Source organism: Idiotropiscis lumnitzeri, chromosome 3, assembly GCF_059441095.1.
Source record: "Idiotropiscis lumnitzeri isolate Australia: NSW breed Sydney's pygmy pipehorse chromosome 3, RoL_Ilum_1.0, whole genome shotgun sequence".
Lineage (NCBI taxonomy): Eukaryota > Metazoa > Chordata > Actinopteri > Syngnathiformes > Syngnathidae > Idiotropiscis > Idiotropiscis lumnitzeri.
Window position 1 is genome coordinate 30,121,324 of NC_142393.1, and position 20,885 is coordinate 30,142,208.

The window sequence follows — 20,885 nt, forward strand, 5'->3', positions numbered from 1 at the left end:
GGGGAGCAGTATTTTATATGCAATTACAGTTTCTAAATAAAGTTACAAAAAAAGTTTGCAGCCAATGTTAGCTCAAAGGACCCGGCAATACAAAACGAGGCGGGTGTGCGGTTTACACCTAAGCATTATTTGCAATGATTTACAATAGGCATGCATAAATGTGAAATGTCGTTCGTGTCGCGCCCCTGCCACAAAACGCACGATGGTAAAAGCCTGTCGGTCACATGAACTGGGATTTGCAAATTTCCAAGAGTGTCATTCAACACGATGTGAGCCCTCGTCCCTCTCGCTACCAGTAGGTGGCGGTAATGCACCAGATAGTTTCTTTCCAACCGCCATAAAACTCCATAAGAAGAAGAAGGAGTGTGCCCACATCCTCAGTTGGAGCAACGGGTCCGCTTCATGCACAGCGGACGACGTTCTGTGCAAGTCAGGGTTTGTCAAAGACGACTCGAAGAACCATTTAAGTGGACGCAATGGATCCCGTCGGCCAAGGTAACCATCAATGTTCCTTCGTGGCCAAAATTGGCTAGCGTGTAGCTTACATTAGCATCGCAAGATCTGTGTAAATGTCAGTTCAAGCCTGAAATAAAGACGGTACAAGGTACAGGAAAAAGTTTGTGTATGATCACAAAGAGAGTCATTGTGTTGAGGGCCGAACAGGACAAAATAGGCTCGTCGCTACATGCTACATGGTCGCGATGCCACAGAAAATATGTTATTGGAATGTGTGGTGTGTTTGGCACATTTTACTTTGACTTGGAGCGCCTTCCACTTCGTATTTATATTCTACCCCGTATCGAAATGAAGGCAAATGTGAACTTGTTTGGGTGACATTTGGAAAGCAAATTTGCTGGTAGTTACACTGCTGGCGAGGCCGTCTTGTTGACAGCTGACACGGAAAGCTATGCTGACGTCATGTCCGGCTAGTTCCAACGCTATCTCTGCTTGAGAGCCTCAAGTCACCGACAGTCTCTGAGGATGTGTATGAAATAAAAAATCTGTCATTTTAAATCGAGCATAGCGCAATATTTCTTTGTCTGCATTTGTACCTGTTGGCTTGCTAATAAATGACAGATTGAAAGTGACAATCTTGTGCGCTTAAAAGTGCTTCATGGCGTCCCACAGGGTCGTTATCGTTGTCTTTAAGTTATCCATAGCATCGATCCCACAGATGTCTGTGCTTACTTTCCTTAAATATCTAAAATCTTTGTTAGCTGATTCTTGAGGGAGCATGCAGGCATGTTCAAGGGGCATCCTTTGACAGCATATTTTTATTTTATTTTACTATTTGTTAACATTGTTCATTACGCAGCACTTGCCGTTCCCTGTGCCCTGAGCAACTGTGTGTAAATCTGGTCGGTTTTGGGGAAAAAGAAATCTATCACAATATTGGTCTTTTTTATCTCGCGAAAATATTCCCTGATATATTTTCAGTTGGTCTATAAAAAAATATGTAACTCACTTTTATTATGTATGTTTTATCTTTTTATTTTGTAGTGACATTAAACCTGTATCAAATGAGAAATGCTATCAAATATTGCTCCTATATACAATAACCAAATGTAAACTGAAGCAAAGTTTGCCCGAATGTGGATATCAATCTCAGTAATAAGCAAATAAAATGTTTCTGACAGAAATCAATTAATATCAAATAAAATAATGAACTCCGCTATAATGTAATTTTGTGCAATTTATGTTTCATTGTACATATCTCAAAAATCAAAACTAAGCACTGCATTCTGAAACCAAATCAATTTTGTAATATTATAAGCATTAAATGCTCGCAATGTCAAAATTCATCTAAATCTAAATGGGCAAACTACCGCCCAGGAGGCACATTTTATGAAACAGATGCTGAATATGCACATGGCTATGCTTTATGTTCAATGTGTGACAAGTCTTTTCAGTAACTCACTCAGTCATTCTGCTCCTCTGTTTATATCAGGGGTGAGCAAACTCTTTGATTGGTGGGCCACAAAGGGTTCTAATATTTGGCAGAAGGGCTGGACCAGGAGCAGATGGATGGAGTGTTTTGGTAACCTCACCTCATCGGAGAAAAAAAACCCATTTAATTCGAAATGAAAGTGAACAAAAGCATTACAACAAAATATGTATTTGATACACCACAGTATTTAGAAAATAAAACATTAACAAGGTTTATTCATGTAATTTTTTTTCAAGTTCGGTGGGCCCAATTTAAAACGTTTAATGTGGCCCCAAGGCCGTAGTTTGCCCACACCTGGTTTACATTAACAAAAGTTTTGCGCAGGACCATATACATACAGTCTCATGGAAGGTAAGAGAAGTCTGCATCATCAAAATGTCTGTCGACTTTCAGTCATCCAAGTCCGCAGTTTGAATCAAGTCAACTGGACTGTTTTCAACTTTTTTGTTGATGTTTCAACTTAAATCTAAAAAGTTTTTTTTTTATTATTAGAACCAAAGAAGCCTTTTTGATTAAACGTGAAACGTCTTCTACAAATGAACAGTCCAGTTGTCGTGATTCAAACTTGGGGGAATGCGCCTCAAATTGTTTTCCAAAAGGATGCACTGGCCGAGTACTTGGTGCTGAGGTACTATGCGTGTATTGTCAAAAGATGTCTGACTGAGATGTTCTCTTTTTTTGAGACATGTTTAATTTTTAATACCTTTTTATACTCTAGTAAATGTTTGGTTGTCTTCCCCAGTTCCCACATTGTGTTTTTATGCTCTTCCTTTTATGTTGAAAATTAAACTATGAGAAAGAGAAATTACTGTATGTTGTCTTGATCGAACACATACAGGACAGGCTTTAGAGTAATATTAGAACGTATTCTAATCTATAGTTTTGCCGATTTACTTTTGGGTTCAGAGGTCACAGGGTTCGCGGTTAACCGCTTCCCGATTGCCCGGGGCAAGTGAAATTTGGCCACGGGCAAGGTAAAATTATGGGCAACTTGCCCGACCGGGCAAGCATTTTTTAAAGCAGCCAAATATCTTTAATTTCGACGAAAACTGTGGTGTGATCTGTTTGTGTGCACTGTATGGTGATGGTTTAACCCAGACACCCCCTTTTGTTGTGGTATGGTCCATTGGCCTTATCGGGGGCAATGGGCGGGCGCTACGGGGATCAGTTAGTTCAGTGAATGTCGCGTTAAAGTGGACGTCAATAAAATCCCGCAGTATTGGAACTCGCTGTAGTTGCATCCTCATTTGAAGTTTGAAAAACAACAAAAACCTACGATATTTCGGCCGAAAATTGACAGCCGGAAGTTTTCTTACCTTCTGCACATGTTTACAAGTGGCGACGAGTTCGTTCAAATCCGAACATTTCGGATTCCTCTGACATGACTAAAATAGCTGGAATATTTTTAAGCAGACAATTCAGTTGTGAGTAAGGAAGGGAGTAATATTTGATTATTGGCTGTTAATTCATTAGCTCCATGATGTGACCTGACATAGTGTCAGTGACTGTGTTCTGTTTATGCTATGAAACTTATGGAGGCAGCACCACAGGCACTGGTCTTAAAGGAATACACAAATTTGCCACACTCATAATTTACTCATGTGATTCCTCAATTAATACGCTCTCCTGGACTTAAAATTGATCATCTGGATTGCTGTAATATCATTTTCCCAATTTAACATGCAGATTTGTTAATTATTAAAACTACAATTAACATTTTCAATAACTGCACAGGATGATGCATTTGCTGTTGTGAGTACGGTTTCATGGTTGATGATGAAAACAAGATTAATTTATGCTTATCAGATTATGTTTATTTACATTTGTGGCGCACATTTTACAACCATAAACATTTTATTCTTAGAGAAAAAAAATTGTCACTTGCCCAAGTCGGGCAAGTAATTTGGCCACTCGGGCAAGGCAAATTTTAGTGGCACTTGCCCTATGGGCAAGCAGTTTTTAAAGTTAACCGCGAACCCTGGGTCATTCGCTGGTGACATCCACCTTTTGCTGCAACAGTCAAATCAGTCATGACATCAGAGGTTTTACAACCGCAGGGGCAGTGAAATAAGGGACACCTTAAACTCTGCCATACTTAACCATTAAAAGAAACTGTTGTTGTCTTTTTTGTAGTTTACATGTAATTTTTAATGCACAAAAGTATCTATGCTTCATGTTTCACGTTTACCTTCCCTGTCTCTTTTGGTGTAGATGTCAACCTAGACTCCCCCAACAAGGGACTGCCCGTGGAACATTCCGGCAGCCTGCCCGATTTTCCAATGGAAGGTGCACTGGGGAACTCTGGCAACTCCCTCCCACCAGGCCTGACGGATGAAGAAGCTGAGGATCTTCGCAATGAGCTCTCTAAGGTGACACCGACTTTTTTTCCAGTGCATCATTTTGTCTTGTTGTGCTCAAGTCATTTTGTACATTCGCGTTTGTCTCATTACGTAACTTTTTTTCTTGAGGAGCAGTTTTTGAAATCAATATGATTTGAGGAGCAACATTCAACATTTGTAGAGAAATTCTTGCGCATTTATCGGTAGGCACGTGAGGAAAGGGTGTTATTTAACAATAAAGATTAATATATAATGGATGAACATTTAAGTTCCTTTTTTTCTGTGATCGTGTTTTTCATTTATTCAATTCACATTGTGAATAGAAGCTTTTTCTTGTTTAAAGAAATTTTTGTAGTGCAATCTGAAACGCTTATATACATTTCAGGTCAAACTTGGAATTTTTCAATGGGATTTTAAGCGAAGCTAAATTGATTTAAAAAAAAAAAAAAAACTAACTCAGGACTATACTGTAAAAACAAACTATCATATGAATATTCAATGTACTTTATTTAAATACGTTTAATCTAGGCCTTCTTGCTCCTAGCTAATTATCGTCACAACAAAACAATTCATTCCTGTTTTCCCATCCTATTTAATTGTGTGTGTGCGCGTGTGTGTGTGCGTGTGCGTGTGGGTGCATGTGCATGCAAAATGTAGCTTATTCGCTGCCATGGAGGTGATAAACTTATGAGTGACTCTTTTTTTGGACAGTCTATGTGGTTCAGTTATCAGAAAAAGTAAAAAAAAAAAAATAATTTTTGCTATTAATTGTGTTTCAATGAGACGCAAAATGATTGTGTGTGAATTTTGACTTGCAATCTATGAGAGCAAAAACGCTTAGGTCGAGCCCTGCTTTGTCTTTTGGTGCACTTTTGTCCTATCGTTGTGTCATTTTGTGCTATTTATCTTGGGGCTGGGTGGATGCTTTCAATTAGATTTTTTTCACAAAATTCTGATGTCCTGTTTAAATAGATTTTTTTTTAATTCCCATAAAAAAGGACAAATGAGATTCACATCGGTATTTGCTTTCTGTTTATTTTTTCCTCTTGTAATATGCTTTATTTCTCCTGGAACCGGTTTTTCAGCATTAACCCCTATCAAAGTAGAAAGAATAGAAAAAAAAAAAGATATTTTCTTGGTTGTTTGTCTACAGCATGAGTGCCGTGCATTTTAAACGGTCTCAGTCGAGTTTAGTAGGTTTCCAAACCTCATAAAAGACTGCTGACTTAACGGTTGTGCAGAAAACCATCATTGACACCCTTCATAAAAGGTCACAAAAAGAATTTAAAATGGCGCTCTGTGAGCATCCAGGTTCCTTTGCAAAGTACTTCGGAAAATGAAAGGTGGACAAGTGATGGGGATGAAGAAGTCAAGCAACTACGATTGAAAAATCTGCCGACTTTATTTAAGTAGCGCATTTCCCTACAGCTAGAGCTGTAACAAAGCGCTTTCCATAAGGTGTAATATAAAATAGAGGGAAATTAGAGCACAAATTTAAACACATACAATAGATACCAGAAGAACAGCAGAACAGCGAGAGTCTCATTAAAGTCCGGTGTGAAGTTTCCACAGTCAAGTGATAGTTTGGGAGCCATGTCACTTGCTGCTGTGTCGTCTATTAATAGTCTTTTATCAAGTCCACAGTCAACGCAGCTGTCTCCCAGGAAATGTTAGGGCAGTTAATGCTTCCTGCTGCCGACAAGCTTTTTAGAGATATTATTTTCCAGCAATATTTGACACAAAAAGGAGGCCCCGCAAACTACCGCCGGTATGTTACTTTAATCCACATTTGCTTTCTTGTTGGTGACAGAAAGTATTCTAATTTCGTCTATCTTTTTAGGTGTGGTGGCCCTGGCAATATATTCATGATATTAATATGATGATATTCAATAATTATTTCATATTTAGCATCTTATGCTGGTGACCTTTTTGAGGTTAAGCGTTTCGGGTTAGTGATGAACCATTAATTGCATTTGCGATAGAATCGCAAAGTTTAAAAAATTAAAAATTCACCATGCTGTTTACTTGTGAGTGTGTGACTGATAAATTTGAGTGCCTGTGCTCACAGATGACGTGCAATGATCATATGTCAAATAAAATGAAAGTGTTTGTGGTGTCTCTGAATGCGGTACTGAGTGGTGACCAATCTAAACACATCCTCCGGTCAAATGATTTGAGAATGAAAGCGAAGGGCTAAATTGTCCAATAAAACTGTGGCCATATGTTGCATCGTCCAATTTCATGACTGAAAATGAAAAGTGAAATGATTCAGCTTTTACTGTGGTTTCATAGACGAGGTGCGGTCGTTGCGTGTAATGTATGCTGCTGATTTTTGAAATTGGAACATTTTACGTCATATGTACAGGTATAATCTTACCTTCTCTAACTTTTAACACATGAATAAGCCAGCCCTATTTTCCCAAGGTTGGCTTTCTTATTTGTCGCAGGCCTTCTTGGCCTCATTTAGCTGTAAGAAGGGGATTATTTTTCATGCATCGCATATTTGCTGCTTTTCAGGTGGAGGAGGAGATCAACACCCTTCGTCAGGTGCTGTCCGCCAAGGAGAGACACGCCACGGAGCTCAAGAGGAAACTGGGCCTCAGCCCTCTCAACGAGTTAAAGCAAAATCTCACTAAGAGCTGGCAGGATGTCCAGACGTCCAGCGCGTATGTATTTGTACACACTTTGATTCTCATGCTTTCACTATTTAGATGTACACAACCTTCTGCTACGTCTTTTTGGTTTTTAAGATGCCTTATAACAAATATAAAAGGTGAACGGAGCTTGTATGTTGTTAGCAGCTCTGTCTACTTGGAGACTACGGCCGTCACATGCAAAATCATTGAACCTCACACATACAGAATAACCAATTACACCTGGTCTTCTTATCAGTAAACATTACTTTGAAGCTCCACATGAGGGAAAATTAAAAAAATATATATTATTATTATTTTTAGTAGAACCAAAACATGTGAATGTTTGCTGAATGCCAGAATAACAAAGGAAGAATTTTGGAAGGCAATTGTTCTTTAGTCAAAGTCAGAAGTTTACGTTGAGTACATTAATATTTGCTACAATGGCCTTAAACGTTGAAAAAAGTGGGTTAAACGTTTTGGATATACTTTCACAAGCTTCTCACAGTATTTGGCAGGAATTTTTGCCCAGCTCTCCTGACACAAGTGGTGTAACTGGGCTAAGTTTGAAGGCCAGCTTGCTCTGACATGCCTTTTCATGGTCTGCCATTCAGTTTCACAAAAGTTTTGATAGGATTGAGATCAAAACATGGACTTTTTTTATCCTTAAGTTCGCGTCTGTATGTATGTGGGCTGAATGATGTATCATTTTGGGATCGAAATCACAAACTCAGACAATGAAATTTTGGCTTTTTTTTTTTAAAGGTCTCCTATCCCTCAAGATTACCAATCAGTGACATGCCACTTGCACACAGGTCACACTAGCAAAAGCGTTTATCTACGTGACGCTGTCACCCATATTCCTGACAGGTCTTTTCTTTTGAAGCTGCTAGACACTCAGGGTTCGTTTGTCACGCTGGTCCAGGCTTTTTATGCAGGTGTGAATACACACAAATGAATCTTGGTGCAGACCATACAACTGGACCGAGACGCCCCCCCCCCCCTTTTAAGGTGTTTTTTAGGTCTATACACACTTTAAAATGACATCGAGCAGAGCTCGTCCGTGACACGCCAACTTGTTTTAAAGTACTGGTAACTTGTTTTTATCAAGATGCTGCTTTAATGAAAGTGTTAAAACAATAGCCAACACCGTGCTACGTAGATGAATGAATTCAATCTTGATAAATCACGTGATGTTTTCATTGATGTCCGCGAGTCACACGGCTGTAACATGGCTGATTTGTTTGACAGGTGGATCGGAAAAGATCATGTCACATGTAAACAGGTGACAAAAGATCTTCATTCGGAATGATTTGAATCAGAATGACAACTAAAAAGTTTCCATGTTGTAAAACCGGCCTGCGATGGGATTCGAGTTACTGCATACCATAATATGAACTCCAGGCCAAATTGCTTTGAAGCAGTTATAAAGTCTCACAAAAATATGGAAACAAATATTTACATATAATTTTTACATTCATGTACAAAGAACATTAGTAAAAAAATTAACACATTTTTGGCTTAAACATGCATTTTTACATACACTGTTACACATAAAATCATATTTATACATGGCGGCAAGCAGTTGGTTTTGCTGTATTGAACCATTTTCAAATGCATGAAAAAGGGCTGCCTCTTTTGAATATCTTTGTCTAAGCATTTATAAGAATAATAGCTTTTAAGCTTTTGGTGGAATTATCCAAGTTTATCATTTGTATAAATGTTAGTGCACATAGTGAATATTGCACTGAAGCTTGAAAAAAAAAAAAAAAGTCATGAATAAATCTTTTTCTAAAATTGTTTAGTTCTACTCTAGAGCCATTTTTTTGTAATCATTGGACCTCTTAAAAATGGATAACTTTTTTCATCAGGCCCAAAGTGTTTTGAGTTTTCTTACTCATTTCGGCTCTCAAAAATGAGTTTCATTTCTGAGAACAGAAAAAAAAGCTTGTACTGAACAATAGGGACCTTGGAATTCTGCTTTATTCGCTGTGTCCACTTCATGTTTTTCTGTAATATTGTACTCCTGCATCCTGTTGATAAATCGGTCTTAACTTTGTCCTTCTTGTTGTCCCTGTCGGTGAAATAAGGCATTTCTTTTTGCCTTAGAATGCGAGTCTTCTGACAAACTAACTTGCTGTTAAATTACTTGCCCCCTCCCATGTACCACCATTCCGCCAGAAAAATTGTAGCAAACGTGCAGTATAAAGACTGACTTTTATGCTCATCATGTTAGGGCTGGGCGATAGACTGAATGTCATGTGCCGATATATTTTCGCTTAATATTGATAGACGATATATTGTATTTTCTGATTTATTTATTTATTTTTGCAAAGTGAGAGCAAATGTTCAGTCAAAGCCAAACATATTACAAGTAGTTTGCTGCTAAGTTGTTTAAGTAATGAAATGTAAACATAATAGCTGCATAACAACAGGAAAATTAAATAGAAATAGAGCTAAATTGAAAATAGACTAAGATTAAATAGGCCAATCTTTTTCTGTGATCTATATATTCATCAAAATGCAATAAATAGGTTTTTTTAGTTTGATTACTGTAAATCAGGTGTGGGCAAGGTATGGCCTGGGGGCCACATGCGGCTCGGTAAACGTTTTAAGCCGGCCCGCCGAACTTGAAAAAAATTAAATGATTAAACCTTGTTAATGTTTTATTTTCTAAGTATTGCGGTTTTTCAAAGACATATATATTGTTGTAATGTTTTTGTTAACTTTCATTTAAAATTCAATGTATTTTTTTTTTCTCCAATGAGGCGAGGTTACCAAAACGCTCCATCCTTCTGCTCCTGGTCTGGCCCCTTTGTCAAATTTTACAACACATTGTGGACCGCCAATCAAAAAGTTTGCCCACCCCTGCTATAAATGGTTTATTGAAATCAAATGATAGATTTTCTTATCTTTTCTGAAAAATCCAGAGATGTGAATAAGGAAAATTACAATATGACAAACCCTAGTAAACGTTTCTAAGTAAAGAAAAACAAATCAAGTAATGTGTTTTAAGTAAAATAATCAACCTCATAATTTCGTTTGGAGCACAGCAGAGCACAGAGCAAATTTGAACTATATCGATGTATACATCTGATTTCATATTGCTTTAAAAAAAGATATCAATACAATTTTATATTGGCTGTGTCTCACAAAAACACGTTTTATGTGAACTCATTCTCTCACCCAGCATGTAATTAATTATAGTGTCAACCACTCACCATATTGAACTTTGTTTTCGTAGAGAATGTATTGTGCTGTCAAGTTGAGATGTTCTGGTGGAAAATGTATTCATCGATGACAGCACTGGTTGTGAACTGTCAAATATCGTGTAAATGTTGATGTGAGAACATCAGACGCTACACTGCATACATTTATTGATCCTGCTGTTGTGTCTTCAGATATGTGTCTGCCTCGGCAACTTTGGATGACATTACCCACTCTGAAGCGTGAGTTGATCCATTTTTACTGTTTCTCTACCTGGCCTGATTTGAGCTGCTTGTTGGCTTATTTGGAGCATTTCATTTTGGGTGACCCAGCCCTGTGTTGTCTGTTTGCTGCTGCTGTTGTTGGAGGAGCATCTCCTTATTTTTCATGGTTACATCCAAAAAATAGTGGTAGCAATTTTTTGGGCAATTTCAGGGCACTTTACCCCATCTTGCACCTCTGTCCTCCGTTCGCAACCTGGGCAGCCTTGCGTCCTTACGCTTCCGTCTATATTCTTAAAAATAATTGTCTTCCAAAAAAAAATCATCTATGCATGATGCCACCGTTGGAACGAAGCTCTAGCGGCAGAGGTTTCATAATTCATACATCAACATTATTTAAGACTACAAGACTACAAGAGCCGTCATTTTGATGGTCTGGAAATGTTGATGTGTTGCTACTCTGCACATATAAATGGTCATGCTTCTGGCATCTAATCTATATCTAATTCTAAATATATCTAATTCTATATACATTTCATTCCCTTGGTAGAATTTTATGGTAGTCTTATTGATTAGAGGAGGCATTACATCTGCTTCAAAATACTATACTCAGACGATTCTGAGGATGAATTGTCAGCTGAGTCAGAGTAAAAAGAAGTTCCCTTGCCCAAGAAGACCCGTGTCACGTTCGGTTTAAAAAGACAAAAAAAACATTGTGGTCAGTACATGACAGACAGTCAAAATCAGTAAAACAATAAGCTTATGTGGTGCTTGTTGACATAATTCCCGCATGGAAAAAAAAAAGAGTTGCAGAGTGCGCTCCGGACGGAGTTGTTTTGTGTGCCGCACTTCCCATTTACTTCCTCGTCTTTGACGTGAAGTGCAGTGAAGTCTTTTTGCGACTAAGGCTGCCACAAACGATTATTCTAGTCGTCGACTAATCACCAACTAATCGGATCATATGTAAATTGTGGCATGTCACACTAGGAAGCAGCTGCTCCTATATAACCATAATTAGTTAACAGCTTGAATTCTTAAAGGTATGTAAAAATAATAAGATGATACAGCATTCAACTTTGATTTAACTTTGCAGCTTGTACCAGTGGTTCTGAGATGTTTCTAAATGATGGTGCAGTCTAAATTGAAGGTAATACTGTGGCCTTAAAACTTTTTGTAATTGTATTTGTTTAGTGCATTTTAAAATGGAACCAAAACTATGCAGAGTTGCACTAATACTAAAAACCATCAATGAATATATATAAAAATAAATTCTTGAAAACAAATGTCACTCTTCTTGGGCACTCAGCCTTTTTTCAAATGTAAATGAATGAAATGAAATCAAACTACGCTAGTAAATTAGGAAACTGTACTGGGCTAAAGAAAACTAAAATAAACATTTACATTGGTTTTTACTTTAGTTTTTATTTAACCGTTATCCAAAACGTTTTGATTTTCTTCACTAGTGAATAAAATGCAAAGTAGTAGTATGTATAATTTAATAGTAGTAAATTGATTTACAAAATTAATGCACATGGTACAAGCATAAAAAAAATCCTTATGTGAATGTTAAGAGGAACAGACTTTTTTTCTGCAGCATAACGTAGTTTATTGCAACAAACGTATGTGTTTTATTTTTAGGTGATGCCAATGAGGGCTTGTGGCAAATATGTTCTGTTACTTTGAGTACTAATATTTCCCAGTTCATGAAGGCATCACTCCATTTGGCGAGAGTGTGAGTGAGATCTTTCTTCTTCGATGTCAAAGAGTGGTGGTCGTAGTACTACCGTAATATGTTACCGTACCATAAAGGACATCGTGTTAGTGTGAGTGTAAGCTAATTTCCTATTCACTTCCAGTTACCGGCTTGGAGTACCTATTAACACGATATTATTTTAATGAGGAGAACGAAATAATTTCACTTCTGGTTTGTAACTTTAATTATACGACAGCACTGGCATGAGTATGAATGAGTGTTTGGAGAGATTTTCACGCTCTAGAGATGTCCCAGACAACTACATACTTGGCATGCAACTGGATAAGGTATGTACTGAAGGTTAACAGTTAGATAACGAAACAAAATTGCTATCTACCTTTTTCCTACGACCCATGCATTCCGAGTCATACATACAGTCTGTAGTGGTTACACGTGCAAGACGGGCTCGGCGTGTTTGTCAGTCAGTGAAATGGGAGTCCTGTGGTGTAAACGATGGTATGACGTGTTGAACCGCAAGAGGCCAGAAACTATGCCTGTGAGTACATTGTTACTGCAGGGAACGCGCATGGGAAAAAAAAAAGACTCTACAGTGTTATTGCAGGCAGTTAATAAAGGTCACTCAGAAGAGAACAGCGGTCTTTCTTTTTAAAAAGAACCAAATACAACACGTCCGTGGGTACTTGACCTGGTTAGGGACGATTGTGGGGTTGGACAAAAACCCACTTCCGTCCTTGCTTGGTCCGACCTTTCTTAAAAACTTTTCATCCTGCGCCCCCTCACAAATGGGCGGATGAGATCTCCCTAGGACGGAATGCCGCTCTCTGGAAACAGCAAATTTGTGTAAGCCTGACACTCGAAATTGCCCCTCGGTATGAGTGTGAGCGCCGATGCTTGTTCGTCTTTGTGTGCCCTGCGATTGGCAGGCAACCAGTTTAGGGTGCATCCGGCCTACTGCCCGAAGACAGCTGGGATAGGCTCCCCGACCCGAGTGAGGAGAAGCGTTACAGATAATGGATGGATGGATGATTTGTTAAGTGATCACTGGGAAATGCAACTTCATCTATTTACACTGCCTTTGAAAAGCAGTCCGCAGACTCTCGCCCGCCTATATGGGGCACTTTCTTTGCGGCTATCTGTTAGGCACTTATACTGGAGCTGCTAATACAGGCGGCCAACGGGTGCCGAATAAGACAATATCAGCATACTTGGAGTTCTTGGCGTCCTTAACACCACCTTTTCTTTTGAATATTTTTTAACTTCTCTTAATGAGAAAAATTAGTTTGTGACTGCCCTGCCAGTGACTTAAATCTGGGTTAGAACGGAGTCAGGGCCATTGGATTTGGTAGATTATTTCACACATCTGGGCTTTGTGTTTCCCTTTAAATAATGTTTGTGCAACCCCATTTAAGCACTCCTTCGCAACTTCCCCATCACTGAATGTTTTAGTTTACTTTTAGTGAACATTCGTTTGCATGCCGCTGGGCTGTAAACGAAAATGTAAAAATCGGGTATACTGCACTCGAAGTTCGATGTTTTTGCGTGCGCTCACCTCAAACTTTAGCGGATAACTTTGCACAAAAGGGCGGTGCTTTGTTTCGTAGTGGCGCTTCACAATGTTGCGACGGTCTCGGAGCATATGATGCACACTGGTTTTGAATCTGCTGCAGCCAGAACGCAACTAAATTTTCTCCGTCCATTCATTTAAAACAACACGCATCGACCTGGCTAACTTTTTAGCACGGCATACTGTCAACAGCACTCTCTTCCGGTCTGCTGCGTAATTGGCAATGGATCGTAAACAAAAGATTTGATTGGCTCAAATCAGTGACGCCTTTTCCGTATTAACTAGAATTGCAGAGCCAACGTTTGCGAATGCGCCCTGCAAAAATTCATCATAGGTCATGGGTCCGGTCCGAACCGGACCGCGGTCCGCCATTTGGTGGTGCCTGCTGTACAGGCTAAGCGGTGTGGATAATGACATGACTGCCTAATTTGAACTAGTTATGCTTGTACAATACAATACAATTTTATTTATCTAGCGCATTTCACAACTGCTGGAGCTGTAATAATGTATGCTACTATGATTACATACTTTGTAATAGTGTAAAATAGGAATGTAACCAATCACCCAAGCCCCGATTTGATATGATCTGTTTTTTTTGTTTTTTGTTTTTTTAAACCACTTCCATGCTTGTCTGTGTGTGCAATTGTGGTGCTCCAGCCGTTCACAAACACAATACGCATTGTTTGGCGCAAGCGTTTAAATGTTGAGTGCAATTTAACCAAAACCCTACACTATGCAGTACTACTAAGAAACTACCTTTGAATACAAAAAGAAATCACTTTTCTTGGGCATCAATCCATTTTTAATATAGGACGGACTGAAATCATATGAAAATGTACATACTGATTGTGTTATATCTTGCTGTTTAACCAACCATCCATCCATTATCCAAACCATTTCTCCTCACAAGGGTCGCAGGCGTGCTGCCGATCGCAGCTGTCTTTGGGTTATTGGTTTCAAATTACTGTGAGGAGTCATTCAAATGATCCGTATCCTCACATAAATGAATATCATAAGGAATGGTGACATACAGTATAATAAAAACATTAACAAAGGTATTGTGCACAAATTTATTTCAGAAGTGTGTATTAAACTGGTAGCCCTTTGCGTTAACCCGAGAAGTAGCTCTCGGTAACAAAAATGTTGGTGACCCCAAGGTGCGTGTATATATGTATATAATTTTATTTTGTATTTAGTCTTCATTAGCATATTCAGTGTTGGCATAATTAAAATTAAAGCTATTAACTCATTCACTGCCAGCCAAGTAAAAAAAAAAAATTGATTTTGGACGTCTTTAGTTGTTAATGGCAGTGAATGAATTAATATTGTATTTGAAGATATTATGGTATTTGTAGTATGTTACTAACTTAAAATAATGTTAACATGTAACTGTATTGGAATGGATTTTGAAAGTAAGCCTCCCAATCCTGGTCTTGTTCCCTTTTGCAGATACAAGAAGACTCAGGAGACCCTCTCTCAGGCGGGACAGAAGACCAGTGCGGCTCTCACCACCATGAGCTCAGCCATCAGTAGGAAACTGGGCGACATGAGGTATGGCGCTGCTCGGCTGCACTCTTTCGATCTTTGTGCTCACGACCTCTTTGGACCACGAGTGCTCAAACTCTTTTAAAATCTTTTCATTCGGGTTCTGTCCACTGCTCTGATTGATTATACTTTTGGTTTTAGATCTATTTCTCTCTAAAACAGGCTGCCTGCTGATCCTTATGAAGTCTTGTATAATATTTTCTGAAATTAAACTCCCCTTTAATGGATTATTCAGCAGTGTGTTACCCTTTGTGACTAAAATGTACCTGTACAAAAATAAAAACGCTCTAGCACATTCAAAGGGAACCAAACCTATATTTTTCTTCACAAGAATGGATCAAGTGCCAGCACTAGACAACGCACAATACGTACTGCTTTTTGTGGACTAAGGCAAACAAAATCCAATATTTGAGAGTTGTTAATCTCATTGGGCCATCGTGTTGAGACTGATCGGACGAAGTGATGCCAGAACCAAAGTACCATTATTTCCGGTTAAAACAGCCTATTAGCGAGAGCCCAATTTGTCAAAAGAATTGATCGACAGGAACTGCAACTGTGTCAGGCCGTGAGCATCAAACTTAAGTGTGCAGATTGTGTTTTACCTAATTTATTTGGTGCCAAAGTAACTTGTATCTGTAGAATAGAGGACCATACAATCCATTCAGAAAAGCTTTTAATTCTAAAATGTTTACACTTATTGCCATACTGCATTTGGAATCACTGTGAGTTTGAATTGTGGTATGAATTCTCAGCCCTACATTTTTTGGGGGCCTTTTACCCTATTTTTTTAGTTTTATCAATGTGTTCAAGCCATTTTGCCGCACTGCGCACATTTTTGACCAAAAACAAACGTATGATGACTTTACATGCACGTTTTGTGCATGTAGATTTTAAACCACAAAGTTATGCAGAGCATGGAAAATGCATATAAAGAACATTCAAGAGTAAAACTCTGGATTAAAAGAAAACATGTGATGCCACTACCAGTTACATAATCAAAATGAATGCGGAGGTTTTCATTTTAATTTAGTTGCATCACTACTAAAAAATGCTCAAACACAGCAAAAACAAGCAGCTCTGAACAATTTTGGGTGATGGCTCTTGATAACTTGGTCTTGCTTAATCATCGCTTGTTGTTGCTGTGGTGAACTAATGCTTTCGCCTCACACTCCTTTTTGTGCTTATCTTAATGCTACTGCGGGCTCTGCAGAGTGCTTCCCTTTTCCAATTCCTTTAGGTAAGACTGTGTACTACTTCCTCCCTGCCATTTGGTGGGCGTGCGCCTGAGTATGCATGAACGTGTACGTCTGGCTGCTTTGTGTTGTAACGCGTGCATTTTTCTTTGTCTCCTCTTTAACGCTTACAAAGTAGCCACTATTCCATTCGCCACTCCATAAGTATGCCAGCTATGAGGTAATGTAACACACATGCCGTCGAAATAATTCTCATAATCTTGTTGATAATGTCAGAATGTCATCATTTTGCCATGTTACAATGTCACTATTGCTGCGTTCCACACTGTTTGAATTTGTTTAACATCTTCGATTGTCCGACCATCAGGAGATATTTGGTTGAATACTGATATTGGTAAAAATGAACTGATATTAAAAAGAAAAAGACATTATCCGAGATGTTGGCCCATTAAATGTCAGTTGATACATTCAATAAGAACATTGATATTCTAAATTCTTATAATACCCAAAATGTGATTCATGAAAAAGCAGAAAAGAACTTCATGAAAATAAACGACTCTTAATTAGTAACGCTGTCAACATAAAGACTGTAAACTGTTACAAAATTAGATTAGATTGGATTATGTTAGATTAGGGGTGTCAAACGTTTGGCCTGCAGGCCATATCAGGCCCACAAATTAGATTAATTTGGCCGCAAGATGATTTGGCAAAGTTTTAAAATAAACGCAGCATGACTGAATAAACAGCCGCCCCAAATTCGCCAAATGTTAGTTGTGCACAAATAAAATACGTCTCTGAATTTATTTCACTGCCCTTTTACAATAATCTTGATTCTTCTAATTTGTATGGTGAAGTTCAATCAGATCGTCACCATATAAGCCTTTCATTCACATTGTTGAATTTCTTGATATTTCCAAGCATTGCTCAGATGACCAAAGAAATTATTTTTTTATGTATTGATGGCACACGCTTTGCCATTGACATAAAAGTAAGCTTCATGAATATTGCTTGTGCATTGAGCAAGTGATGACCTTTTTTCAATGCCTTCAATGCTTCGTCTGTGAGCTGGGCTGCTCCCTATTATGCCACTTGAAGTGTTTGTCAATTTGTACCGAGCTAATAGCTTGACCATCGTTGAAGTGATAGAATGTGGATCACCAGTGTTCGCATTAGCATCTTGCTTGGTTGCCAGCCAGCACAGGTTAAAGCTTTCATTCGCCGCAAAGAAATTCACAATGGATGGGGGTCGCAATCTAGGCTAGTACCAGACATTCCGCTCAGTCTTATTTCTTTTCTCTTCTAGCGCCACATTAATCGACATGATGTCATTATTTCTCCTTTGTGGTCTTGTTCTTCTTCTGTCTGCGACAGTCATGTACAATATTACATGGGGGCCACCCAGTGTTCCGACTGAGTCAGCACAGTTGAAGGAAACGGTAACGAAAGAACATAAACTTGTGTTGCCAAACTCTGGATAAATGGTAAATATTCCTAAATGTTACTCGAAGTCCTCCTGTATTCAATTTAATTCTTTGCCCTTCATTGTATTTCTTAAAGTTGTACAGCCACATATTTTCAATGTGACTTTTTCCTGACACTTGTTGAATTGTATTTATTTAGTGATTAATTTTTAGGTTTTTTTTTATGTTCCATACACACTGTTTTATGATATATGGAAAAATATTTACACATTTTTTTTTAACATTACAAAATAGTTAAAATTGACCTCTGCTATTTGCAAGGAATAGAGATCAGGAAGGCTCAAAAAATCTGCGTAATATTTTTACCAGTTCAGCTCACTTGGGAATAGAGCTAAAAAGAGTTTGACACCCCTATATTAGATACTGAAGGCCATGGCATTAACAGTAGTCAAACTTTTATGTCACAAATATGATTTTGAAACGCAGTGCATGTGAGATAATGGTGTGAAATATTTCCTTGTACATGTACCTTTGCTTTGCTTATCTTTACAATCTTTGCATCAGAATCTCCTCATACACAGGTCGGTTGCATACTGACTTATGCCGATTAATTGGTGATGCTCTAACATCTACTGTTTTCATGCAACCCACAGTTAGAAGCGTGAACAGAGAAAGGCAGACATTTTAGTTAAATTTTGAAAGCACTTTAATTAGTGCATAATTAATTGTACACGCATGCCGCAAACATGAACACACACCTCGTCTCAAAATGTCAGACTACTCACGTTTGTGGAATGCAGCAAAAGGTTCAGTCTTAAAAGTTAATAATGTTATGACTGGAACAAGAATGTTGTTTTTTTTAATTATAATATTTTAGCAGCGATTAGCATTTATGAAATATTGACCTTGTGCTCATGTCACAGGAACTCTGCAACCTTCAAGTCGTTCGAGGACAAAATGGGCAACCTGAAGGTGAGTGGTGTCTTTTCATCACTATTTACATAAAAGTCAAATCAATAATAAAGCCCATTTTCTCTTACCGACACTCAGGTGCTTGATAATAGAACAAGACAAAATCAATAACAGTAAGGGTGGGTGGCGGTGATCGTGTGGGAGTAGTTGTCTATGCTGCTGTCAAAACAGTTTAGTTTTTGTATTCGGGGGCACTGGCCAGTGTAGCAGAATTGTAGACGGTTCCTGGGAGCCTCCAGAGGAAGTGTCCAGTACCAAAGTTCAAAGAACTGCACGCAATGTACAGGTCCGCGAGGAGCCAGATTCACTCCTCACGATGGATTTTGCTTCTTTATTTTTAAATTTTTTTTAATTTTTTTTTTCAAACGATTATTTCCTGCCGTCTTATACCTTGGGCCATCACAAGCTGATAATAACCACCCTCATCTGGCCCATTTGGTCTCAGGGACCAAAAAACATTCTCTTTGGAAAATGCTTTGAGTGAAATGATGCAACTATGAATTTGAATGTACTGCAACTGCATAAAAGGAGCTTAATTTGCGACTTTGTTTCATGTGCAGTACAAAGTTGTGGGCCCTCGAGGGGATGAGAGCCCAGCTGATTCCACCACCCCCACTCAGGAGAACCCGCCTTTCTGAACACCTCCATTCCACCTGAGACTTGTCACCACCTCATTTTGCAGCGACGCTGCTGAAGGCCTCCGCCAAAACACAACCGTTTTTGTGCCCTCTCATCTGCACCTCTGCTATCCAGCCAACTGCCTTTGACCTGTCTCTGATTCTCTCCACCTCCTGTCCATTGTTGTCAGTGTGAACGCATGCTCGCATTGCAGTGCGGGACACTCCTGGGTTGCATTTAGCCTGGTTGCTGCGCATCTCCTCTCAGCAGTATCCCAGCAACTGAGCTCTTTAGCGTGAACACTTTTTGTATGAAAACTAATTTTTCACTGCTTTGCATCATGTTTTTACAAGGCTGTCGCCAGCATTCTGAATGGAGGAAACAAAGAAGAAAAGTAGCAAGTCACACACACGCACACACACTAACATGCGTGAGACTTGACTTGCTGATATGCATGTTCCCTTCAGGGCTTGTCTTGCACTCCTCCACCTTTTGCATCAATATTTCTCCCTGCACCACCATGTTGGACGGGCACACCGGGAGTTAGCGACTACCCTAAGTTGTAGTTGGATGGCCATTTTACATTTTACTAAATAGAATTCTCAAAAAGTGTGCACATGCGTGAACATGCTGCCAAACTAAACGACACTGACATATTTATCTAGTTACACATGCTGTCAGTTTGTTTTCTTTAAATGTGGATAACTGCCAGGAAAAAACAAAATGTCAAGCCAACTTTAGGGTTCCTTTGATTTACTTCCGCCACACACAACAGCTCATATTTTGTTACATTGGTTGCAATTGTCAAACTTGTTTATTTTGTTTTTGTTTTTCACACACACATGATGCGAAAGAAGTGCAGAGGTGTGTGTAACTGCACGTGTCAAGAGTGCAAGTTTTATGCTGGACTTTGATTAGATGCTTACTACTGTGACATTGGATCACATTGGAAAGCTTATGGTAAATGAGTTTTGGTTTTATTGTGTATGAATTATCAATAAAGCATTCCTTTAAATGAATACACGGCTTGTGTAATTCCAAGATACTCAACAAAGCTTCAATATCTAAAGGCTTTGTGAAATATTGTGGTGCATCCCTGTGGCAGACTGGTTAGCACATCCGCCTCACAGTGGAGAGCCAGCGTTCATATCGAAGCTCCGGCCTTCCTGTGAGAAGTTTGCACACAGGAAGCCATGCTGGCGGGTTTTCTCTGGTTTCCTCCCAGATATGATTGTTCGCCCCATGTGTACCCTCCGAGTTGCAGGCTGTCCTACCTACTGCCCAAAGACAGCTGGGGTAGCCTCCAGCATGCCCACAACCCTCTTGAGGATAAGCATTTCAAATAATGGAAGGATGTTAGGCAGTGTTTTTCAAAATTGCTTAGCTTTTCAGGCCTTTTAACGTGTGTTTGAAATATCACAACTAGTTTGATGTTTTCATTTGATTTATTGATACCTGTTAATATTTTCTTTAGATACATAAACAACAAATGAAAAACTAGATTGCCAAA

At 38.8% G+C, this 20,885-nt stretch overlaps 1 protein-coding gene across 10 annotated transcripts; it reads left to right on the forward strand.

The window, feature by feature from the left end:
* The first annotated feature begins 327 nt into the window (after positions 1–327).
* On the forward strand, positions 328–20,394 carry LOC148340769 (tumor protein D54-like). Of its 10 annotated transcripts, none has more exons than XM_088290069.1 (9): positions 328–495; positions 4,160–4,317; positions 6,805–6,953; positions 10,322–10,369; positions 15,076–15,177; positions 16,382–16,408; positions 16,540–16,584; positions 18,709–18,757; positions 19,318–20,394. In XM_088290069.1, the coding sequence occupies exons 1-9, from the start codon at positions 477–479 to the stop codon at positions 19,393–19,395; spliced, it is 675 nt and encodes a 224-aa protein (XP_088146195.1). In that variant the 5' UTR covers positions 328–476; the 3' UTR covers positions 19,396–20,394. The 10 variants fall into 10 exon arrangements, with proteins under 10 accessions (XP_088146195.1, XP_088146196.1, XP_088146198.1 ...); XM_088290070.1 differs by having other exon boundaries at positions 16,543–16,584; XM_088290072.1 differs by lacking the exon at positions 16,382–16,408.
* Positions 20,395–20,885: the final 491 nt, after the last annotated feature.